This window comes from Nanorana parkeri, unplaced genomic scaffold (assembly GCF_000935625.1).
Source record: "Nanorana parkeri isolate BGI_ZX_2015 unplaced genomic scaffold, ASM93562v1 scaffold471, whole genome shotgun sequence".
NCBI lineage: Eukaryota > Metazoa > Chordata > Amphibia > Anura > Dicroglossidae > Nanorana > Nanorana parkeri.
In genome coordinates, this window is record NW_017306739.1 from 688,306 (window position 1) to 699,527 (window position 11,222).

At 37.4% G+C, this 11,222-nt stretch overlaps 1 protein-coding gene across 1 annotated transcript in view; it reads left to right on the plus strand.

Moving 5' to 3' along the window:
- PTPN3 (protein tyrosine phosphatase, non-receptor type 3) overlaps positions 1-6,465 on the plus strand; it is a 129,185-nt gene extending 122,720 nt beyond the window's left edge. Inside the window, exons 25-26 of the mRNA XM_018560666.1 lie at positions 2,192-2,327; positions 5,640-6,465. Of these exons, the coding sequence (XP_018416168.1) occupies positions 2,192-2,327; positions 5,640-5,717 (214 nt within the window). The 3' untranslated portion in view covers positions 5,718-6,465. The remainder of the gene's footprint in view (positions 1-2,191; positions 2,328-5,639) is intronic.
- Positions 6,466-11,222: the final 4,757 nt, after the last annotated feature.

Sequence of the window (11,222 nt, forward strand, 5' to 3'; positions counted from 1 at the left end):
TGTACAGGACACCGGGGCTGGGTCCTGGAAGGACGCTATATTTCCCCTCTGTTTGGACTGTGGTCCCTTTAAAGGATGAGACGGGGTTAACTCACCTGCTGGAGGAAGAGTGGGTTTAAAAGACAGGAAGTGGTAGCTAGCAGGTGAGGAGTAGTGTGGAGGAGGTTGGAGAGTGGGGATCTGTGTACTGCTGTGAGCTTGAATGTCAGTAATCTTGCTGGAAATCTGTAGACTGGGAAAGTTACCCATGAAGACTGGGACTGTTTAAACTGCGATTGCAGCTCTGAAATCTTCATGTCGGTGAGACTGTTCTTTTGTGTTGTACTGAAGAGTTGCTGTTTGAGTTGGCCAGCTGGTCAGTGAAGATGAACTGTTTTGTTATTTTGCTGCTGTGAAGCTGTTTTAAGTTAATAAACTTTACTTTATTTGCAAATGAGAAACAGAAAAGTGTAGGGATCAGCACTAAACGGAGACACCACCCCTAAGTATAAGCATAAATACAAAAAGGAAAGAGAAAGACGGGGCTTTATAGGTGACTCATGAACAATGCGGTTAGACATAATGTCACATAACTCATTATGTATAGTAAAATTCATATTTAATAACATAGTTCCATGATTAGCAGAAAATAGCACATACAGGACATACCACACATTTAAAAACAGGACCATTCAGTATATAAGCAACATGTCACCTCTAGGAATCCGTACAAATTCATATTGTGCAAAATAGCAATAATTAGCATTCTTGATTTCATAATAAATTAGATCAGTCAATGTATAATTTTTCAGATCAGTCAATATATTGATTGATATATAATTTCATATTGTTAAGTGTTCCAATCAAAAATCTGTACGTTTCCATTCTTCTACGCGTTTCGCTAAAAAGCTTCCTCAGGAAGATAAGAGGCTGCCTGTAATATTTAAGTATCAAAAGTGTAACTATGTATGGCTATCCTAAAAGTTAACAGAATCATTTAATTCACATATTGAACATACAATAAATAATGAAAAAACATAACCTTTATTAAGGTTATCATATAAGCCAGTTCAGACACACAGCACCGTCAAAACATACAGAAGCAAAAGTACTTGGTTCAAGTGCAGCTTAGTGGTTAAGCAAATGTTAATGTAAGTAGAACAATACAGTCAATCAAAGTGGCATTAGTAGAAAACTGTAGTTCTATCTGGCAATGCAGCAACAAGATTTTTACACAATTGATAGATGCTGAAAATTGGTCACAACTGGCTTAATTGAGGAACGCCTTAAAAAGACATGCCGTGTTCTCCAGTGGTTTCTAGGCCTTTGCAGGCTTTATCAGAAAGACAGGACGAAACACTGATTATTATGTGTGAGCTATTACTAACCAAATCCTACCCAAAACGACATTTGTACCATTTGTAGTATTATACTACATTTGTAGTATGACAATGTTTAGCAGGATGTTAAAACATACAGCCTGCTTTTTCCATTTATTATAAATGATTAACCATCTAAGGACTTTGTACTTTATATAAACATCCTGGGGGAATTGACTTAAACCTCTGTGACATTTACAAACTTACTTCTCCCCATGCTATTCATGCTGCTGTACATGCCCCTGCCAGGACCTGCTGTCAGCTTGACAGCTGAATCCCTGGTTTACATGTAGGAGTCAGACATACTGGGAATTCAGCTGCCAAGCTGGAGTTGTTATTCAATGTAACTTTGCAAAATTGTTACAAAGTACACAGTTGCAGTCTTGGAGCTGGTCACAGCAGATTGTTTCTTGAGACCAAGAAATTATCATTGATTTACTCCTTATTAGCCCACAGTTAACCCTTTGTTCCACTTTCTTGCCTTAGCTAGCAATCAGTTTGTTTTGTAGCATTTTGTCTAGATGAAATGTAAAAAAAAACAAAAACTGGTATACTTGGTATAACAACCACCCTCCTGAATTGGACTTGTTCAAAACACATCTGCTTTTACCTGCAGACTGCAGTAGTAAAGTTCACATTCTTTTCATATCTCTTGAACACTTGCATATTTTGGTATTATTCTTTTGTGAATACTCAGTGAAAGCAAAATATCTGAGCTTCTTTTCACAACTGTTGGTTGCAGCCCTGAGGCTATGCTGCCATGTATTAGAAAACTAAGGCTTTGATTAAAGATGTATGTACTTCTGTAAAGTTATACTGCATTTCTGTTACAGCGCTGGCATAGGTCGTACTGGTGTTCTGATAACCATGGAAACAGCAATGTGTCTGATTGAACAAAACCAACCTGTGTATCCCTTGGATATTGTAAGGCAGATGAGAGACCAACGGCCTATGATGGTTCAGACATCGGTTAGTACTCTGTCTTTATGTGGCATGCAGATGATTCCAACCATTGTAATAGATTGAAAGACTGGTTATTACTAAGATAAAAATAATGCATACAATATATATTATGTATAATGGATTTGTGATGCAAACTTTACCAGTGTGAGGTATTGTGAATATTGTAGATTATTTAATCCCAAAGCAGTTTAAATGTATGTATTACCTTTCAGTTTTGTAGAAAGAAGGGGCTAAGACCCATGCCATTTTTCTTTTCTGTTTTTCTGTCTGTGTCTCATTGGAGAGATTTCACTTCACTTCCTGTCCCAACGGCCACAGCAGGGAGTAACAGGAGATTTCTCTAAAAGTGAGGAGATAACCCCTCTTAGACTGTTGTGTCTAGAACAGTTGTACCCATTGAAAGGTTTCCTCTCATCTCATCCCATCTCATCTCTTGTCCCTGTGAAAAACAAATTTTGGCACTTCTGTTTTCTTTGAGGAAATGGTCAGATGAGCGGAAACACAGTCAACAATAAAAAGGTGACAAAGGTTCTAATCCAGGGGTGCCCACAATTTTTGTGTTAAGATCTACTTTTCAAATGATGACTCTGCTGTCTCTCTTCGTTCTCTTGGCTGTCTCTCCTTGCTCTCTCCCCTGGCTGTCTCTCCCCGCTCTCTCTCCTGGCTCACTTTGCTGTATTTTGCAAACAGTGTAGTGCAACAGGCTGTGTAAACTAATACTCTTTGATGTAATACATAGCACTTCAACCACCAGTATCCACCAGAAAGGTGTCAGGGAGCTTGGCTCAGCAGACTCAGGCTAATAGGTAATCATGTGTGCGCAGATAAATAAATATACCAAAATGGAATAAAGGGGCCACCATCCACACCCTTTGTGATCTACCAGCATCAGCTTTGAGAGCTACTGGTAGATCACAATCTACCTAATGGGCACCCGTGTTCTAATCCTTCCCCACTCTAACTAAAACTAAAGAAAAAGTTTAGGTTTTTATGCACACGTAAAATAGAATATCTGATATGTTTTCTGTTGCCAAATCAGAATAACATTTGAGGTGCTGCTAATGCTTACAGCTCCTACATTGTTCTTATAAGCTTATTTTGTTCTCATGATTTTTACTTTACTCTCTAGGAAACATAGGAATGATGGTCAAAATCGAAGTGCACCAGCAATTACTGTTATTTTTTGAAATGAGAATACAAAAATTTACTATTAGTAAACAAATGGCAAGCCTCCACGTCTTCTGGAGCTCATAATTATTCACAGGATTATGAACTCTTTAAAAAGTGCCTGATTGCCACGATATACGTGGAGCTTTAAATTATTACTCCCCTCTGCACTTTGTATTTCTATTTTAAGTTTTTTTTATCCTCAGTTACTAATTCCTGGGTTCCACATACACTATTGCACATACGGATAAAAACATGTGTGGATGTACTTTTCATTTTTTTGTTTTTTTATGACCTACCCACTAGTATTATGTATTTATTTTTTGCGTTTTTTACTTAGTTACAAGTGTAAAATGATATACCTATATGTTCAAATGTTTGTGAACACCATACTGTCATGCCTATACTATATGACCAAAAGTATGTAGACAAAAATCCAAATCGGGAGGTAATTTTTGATAACTGTGCACTTCCAATGTTGAAGCAACAGTTTAAGAAGGGCTCATTTTCCGTTTCTACATGAGTGTGCCCATGTGCACAAAGCCAGCTCTATAAGCACATGGTTTGATGAGTTTGGTGTGAAGGAACATTGCCTGCACAGAGCCCCATCCACAACCTGACTGAACTGACTTGTTCTTCTCACCCTACTTCAGTACCTCACACTCCAAAATTCTGTGAAAAGCCTTCCTGGAAGAGAGAATGTTATAACCACAGTGGTTTTGAAATAGGATTTGCACAAGCTCATATAGGTGTGATGGTCTGGTGCCCACAAGCTTTTCACCTTGTAGAGCCAGGTTTCCAAGTGAGGGTGATTCTTGCAGATCTTGCACAAAGGATTATAAATGTATTTGTATATTGTTAGGGCTTACGTCAATGGGTCTTGTTCTCGTGCATTTGATGGCATTTGATGTACATTTGGAACACACATTAAATGCAGGTCAGCAAAAACCTATTGATTTTAACTGAGCAATACACATGGCAGTTCAGACTTGCTTTTCGTTACACTGCTTTTTTTTCTAAGAGCATGTCCTTTTAAGTTGGTATTGAACATGCATGCAAAGTAGGTAAAATGCAGCCTTTACTTGTTGAATGCGACATCTACTATTCAAATGCAAACATATGCATTTGCATGGTAAACGTAGCATTTGACAAGACCACCCATCAGCACAAATCCTTATTGCCACAACTTTATTCCCTGTTGGCCTGAGAGGATTGGTTCCTTTTATTGGTTGTGTTTTAGATATTTTTGGGGGTTTGGGTTTGCTCTGTTACATTCCTGTTGAGTTGTGCATTAGCAATAAAATATATTTATTGAAATTCAGTGGTAGAGCAGCACTGGTGATAGTTTCCTTCTTTTGCTTAATTTCTTGCATTAACAAAGGGAATCCATTTGGCACACTCCGTGGTGTTTTACACATACCTTTCAAATCTTTCATATTCCTGTCTTCTGATACTGTGGTCACTTTAGGTCTGCCATCTTAAATTTCAACCATACTGGTTTCTAAATTCTCCCCAACGTGTGTTTTACCGATTCCCTACAAACGTTGCTTAGCTACAATATGACATGTTACGGTGTTACAGGCAGGTATAAAGTATTTGTCAATAGTTTTATTTTGTTATCATTAGTAAAAGTAACATTTAGTGCCCATGTACACCTATGTGCTCTTTGTTTTCTGCATATTAATGGATACAGCTTCATCTACAGCATTTACAGAGCCACTTATTCCAACTTATGTGGTCAGTGCTCTCTATACACAGTGGCATCTCCTATAGCACGGAAAGTAGAAGTGAGCTGATTTACACTGGGAAAGCTGCAGTGTCATCAGCAGCACAGGGTTGCCAGTTTGACAGCTAGGCCCTGAACAATGCAGGAGATGGGCAGGGCAGTTCCCCTTATCACAGCGCCCAAGGCAGGAGGGCATAAACAACCGAAACATTGTGATTTTATCTGTTGAGTTGTTCATACCTGGCATCAATTTTGGCCATATAGCTTGGAAGAGCTGTATTCAAGCTGGAATAGATGTCTGAATAAATGTAGAAGCATAGCTAAATCTCTGGAAAATGCTTGACAATTAAGTAAATATGAAAACTACAGAGGCTGAATATTTGATAGATTACTAATGTATTCTTCATGTTTTTTTAATTTTTTAGAGTCAATACAAGTTTGTTTGTGAAGCCATTCTCCGTGTTTACAAAGATGGATTAGTGCGACCGTTGCATTGCAGTTGATGTAATTTATTTCCGAATTAAAGGACGTCCACAAATTACAGGAAAATGTCGGAGAGATTAGCACATTAGTGGCACTTTAAACTTCTGTAAATAATTTTTAATTTATGTACATACAGAATGTATATATAATATATGTCATTGTATGTGTGCAGAGGTGTATACAAATACTGTAGAGAAATTTGTATAATCACATTAATATTATAGAATACCTTTTTTGGCCTTATTATGATGTTCCTGATGGGAGCATAACATCCTACTTGGTTCTGTTCAACTACTATTGAAAATAGTTACTGTATTTTTTGACGATATTCTCCAGGGACAAAATGGAGTAACCCAGCAGAAAACATTATATTCTGTACATGGTAATGGTTCGAATAGTGCCAAAAAAGATCTAGCTTTGTTAGAATCATGCAATAAGTTTCACTATTTGTATTTCAGTTTTTGGAAGCTGTGTTTTGATAAATACTGTAATTGTACTTATAGAAACAATTTATGGTACAGACTACTCGACAAACATGGTTAAATCTCTGCTTTTGCTATAATTATGTTATTTCTATTTTTCTGACATACTATATGTGAAAACCCATATTACAGATAATTCTAAGGTATTTTTAAAAAGTCACTTCACTGTAAACACACATTTCAGTTGTAGGTAAATGCTTGCAAGTTGAGTCACCAGTAGCTTATATTTGGTGAGCACTTCCACAAGCAACCAAGCAGAAATCACACTGTACGGCTTTGTGCCTGCTGCATGCTTCCCTCTGTATAATGTACTTAGTGCTGGTCACAGTCCCGTTTGCAGCTGCTGAGCAAGGGCATAATGCTTTTAAAGGGGGTAAGGGCCATAGTATTAATAACACCGATACTGAGTAAAGCCACTTGTGACCTTCTTTACCTTCTAGAGAACTTTTAGGATAGAGATAGTCAAAGGAGAGGGAGCTGTACAGGAATCTCTGTTAGGGACAGTTTGTCAGTGTGGTCTCAATACAATGAAATACAAAAAGCCAGTGTTTGATTCTGATTCTGCATACCAGCATCTATCCATAACTGTAATATTGGTTTTGGATGAATTGGCACAGTCCATTGGCTCTGGAGGTCTAAAAGATGAGCATTTGTTTATCTCTTTGCAAAAAGTTTGCAGTTTAAGTGATACATTTTATTGGCTAACTTAATTTATTAAGGATTCAGGCTTTCAAGATGCTCCCTTCTCCAGATTTTATACAATTCACTTTTATACAATATTTTCCTTATTTTATCTTCATATTTTATCAATTTATATCCCAATACTAATAGATACATGCATGTAATATGACAATAATAAAAAAAATTTCCATGTCTTATGTGTTAAAAGAAATGCATATTACAGATATAGATGCATCTTGACAAAAGCACTGATTTTGAAAGCACTTTCTTGTCACATTTTCAAAAGCAAGCTGCTCTGTATTCCCAAATGTTTATGTGAACTGAACTGTTAGGGAGTCTAAAAATATCTAACTACTTGTAAAGAACATCAGTAAGGGATTGTTTGGCTTTTGGTGACTGGGCTATCATTTTCTTTAAAATGTGTGGCAATTGGCAACTTTCATAATTGCGTCAAAGTGAATCCATCACTGTTTTTAAAACCCAAATGCATGCCTAATTTAAAAAAAGGATTCATTCTCATCTTTCCTATTGATGTCCTCTGTCTTATCTAGCATCCAGCACACTTCCATGTGTGCTCTGGGATGTAGGGGCCAGAGGAAGGAACTACAGCAGGCATGCCTTTGATTTTAAAATGGTGAAACACTTTAATCTGTTTCACCTATCTAATTGGACTGAATTGAGCCTAAAGGCTGATACTCATGACCATGCTTAGTGTATATGGGAGCTCCCTAGGATTGTTGTTGTACCCAAAACGACTTTCACTGCCCTCCCTGCTATTTAGGGGAATTAGTGACGTGGGGTCACTAAAAAAACTCACCAGGTACCAAAGTAATCAAGGAAAGCACAATTAAAGAAGAACTATGGGGTCAGTGTTTTCCCCCATAGTTCTCCTTAGGGTAACGGGAGGACACAAACTAGCGTCCTCCCGTTACCCTAAGCTCAGTATACCGCGAGCTACATCGATGTCGAGATCCGCCCAGCTGCGTGAGTGACAGCTGGCTCTGCCTTTCTAGAGGCAGAGCCAGCTGTACCCGCCCCCTCCCCTGTCCGTTCCGCCAGTCAGCGCTGGCAGATCGGAGCGGGGAGAGGGGAATCCAGCCCCTCCCCCTGTCACGGCAGAGAGCCGTGACAGGATCGAGAGGTGAGCGTACCCGGTATGTGTTCGCTCATCTCCCGATCTACTGAGCCGACCTGTGACAGCCTCATTGTCACAGGTCGGCTAGAACTATGAGGTGAGTGGAAATCACTCATCTGATAGTTCTCCTTTGATGACAACATTGTTGTAGGAATCATGATTTTCGTCGACCGTACCATCACTAATTAGGACTTGTTTGTGTATACGATTTTGTGTTGGTGAAAGATGAGCTTGATTCGATGAGCAACACCTTCTCTTATAGTGTCCTCTTATATCAGTACATCTACTTTAAAGCCTTGTATGAAATTATCATTATCCACAGATTTTGAATGGCATGGGTTTTTAGGGGTATACTGCAACCAAACTGACCTTTAAATTTTAAGTAAGCATTGATATTTGCATCACCGTGTCTGTATTTTACACCCCATGTAGATATTATTAGTGGGATATGCACAAAGTAGTTTTTGTCTCTGCCATCTCAATAAAGTTCTACACTTTACAGGTGGACTCGCCACTTATTTACTCTTCAATTAAAAATATGTTAGGAAGGCTTAACACCATTGTTTGACTTTATATTAACTTCAGCAGATGGGAAAAAACTGGGAATTTTACTGGGGAGAGTGTGTAAGACATCAAGTAATTTAACCTGGTGTTGGGCATTAATTAGTCTCTCAGTATAAAATATAAGTAGCTGACTAGTTGTTGTTTTTTTAACATTTAAAAATTTCAAACGCTGTTACCAGGTGATTTCTTTTTTCTTTAGATGAAGTTTAGAATATTGCAAGATATCAAACAGGGATATTTACATTTTAAATTTATTTTTTTAGTTATAGGTAAAATATGTTAGAGTTATAATTTCATAAATTTTCAACCCTGTTTCTGTCAACCTGAGAGATTTGGGTGTTCCAAATCTGATACTGAATTAGTCATGTTTTAAAATTAATTTTAAAAGGAGAAAATAAACACCTCATAATGGCTGCAGCAGGTGTAGGCCCGAAAACTCAAGTGCAGGGATCTCGACAATAGAATTCTCAAGACTTAAAAGAAACAACTGTGCGGTTTAGCTCTATAGTATCTACCAAAATATCAGTTTTCGGTGACTGACCCTTTACCGAAGACCATTTACATAGTGGTTAGTGTGTGTATGGAATGGGTTAATAATATTTGTATTTTTTAAACCCTTAAGCTATGTATAAAAAGTATCTTGATGAGCACCTATAAAGTTGGATATTAGACATGAAGTTTAACTCTGATTCTTGAGTCTAATTTTTGTTGCATTGTTCTGCTAAACTGACACTATTTGAAGTGCTCTTACAATACTATTGTACTGTGTGAAGAAAATAATTGTGGGGGAGAGGGAGTTTCTGTTTTCAGACTGATTGTAAAAGAGAAAGTATCTACTACGCTCAGTTTACAAATTTAGTAAACAAATCTACAAGACCTAATAAAGACTACGCAGCACTGTTATTACATTTTTTGGGACTTTACAGGGTTCAAGCATCTGCTCTCTTTTTATATCCTCCACTCTTACAGCTGGATTCCTTCTTTTTTCAATCCAAATTATGGATAACCAGATATGGAAGGAGTGCACCTTCATTTTCTTTTGCTATAGTTGTGGTAGTTTGAAAAACTCAAGACTTCTGTTGGCTCTACCTTGCTACTAGAGCCTCCGATAACTATAGAGCAAGTATATTTTTTAGTAACCACATTCACATTTCGGGTGAACATGTCCTTCAACGAGTTTACTTGTATCCTATAAAATAAAAGGCAGTTGGTAAAATGTTAAACTCTTAGAACATAGTTAATGTCCATACATGACAGCAAACTTTAAACTGCAAAATCTTTCATCTCGCTTAATATTTGCCCTTTGCTGTGTTTAGATGACAGGCTCTCATTAGCTTTAGTCATAGTAAAAGTTAAAACTGAACTTTAGATATGCATTATTTAGCTTTTCCCAATGTAGGTATGCAGAGGCTAACCCCGATTGGCCACTGAGGATCATGTAAAGCATTGCAGTAGCCAGAATTCTACAGTGCTGACCGCAGTATTCTGGGTCAAAGTGTTTTCTGATATGATAACGGGCAATGATGTGATGTTCCATCCCTCGTCCAATCACAGAATGCCATGTATTTATTTTTTTTAAAATAGGTATTCTCTAAATGGCCGGTGTGCCAAACAAGCAACTCCCTGTGTTATCAAAGCAGCGGAGAAGGCTCTCGGCACAGTACAAGACCTGGAAGATCACGGCCAGCACTGTAGTAATTCAGGCTACTACACAGGATGTCCAGCGACCGATCAGGTATGGCATATGCATACTTACATTGGGACAAGCTAAACCAATGTAAATATGCAAAATCATTCATGGAGTTCAGATTTAAATCAAACAAAACCTTTCTTTTATTAACCCTCCTGTTTAAACTACTTATGCTCATAATGCTCACTGATTACCTAGATGGATCCCAGTAACATCGGAATGGGAAGTATTAGCCCTCATAAAAATTTATACTGCCACTGAAAAAAAGAGCACAAATCTTTTCATGATGTGTACTGACCTTGTTTTAATGTCAAAGAATAAATGAACGGGAAGAAAACAAAAGATCCCAATAAGTAACATAAGTAGTTTTTTCAGACTGTATATAATAATTTGCTCTGTGCAAATAACAAAATGCAAATGTAATTAAAATAAAAAATATTCATATATTTTTGCAGGTTCATTTCATGCCATGTACATTATTATAGCTCTGAAATAGATTATTTATGGCTTACTAAATTTCTATTAAAGAAACATTTTAAAGTGATAATAATTACCTAAAACTGCAAATATGCTGCAACTTTGTATACTTGTTTTATTCCTGCAGCACTTGTATATTAATATTACTCATATCTGTTGGTAATTTGAATAAAAATCCATGGAGAATACACCACATCTGCTTTGCCAAAATGAGTGTGGCTTTATTTACATGCTTTAACTGTATGTAGCTATGATACACTGGCTGTGCAAGAGCCTGTGTCGAGAGGGTTTCGAAATGGAGATGCGTCTGAGATTATTCAGAATTCACTGACAGATATATTTTACTTGCAGTTGACCCCATTTTGACCTGCATTTTTCCTGCTTTAAGGGAATGCAAAACCCACTTGAAGCTAACTAAAGCCCATCAACACAGGCAAGCCAAAATTACCCCATAGCAAAAATAATCAGAAGTCACTTTTCAATGATCTGACTATAA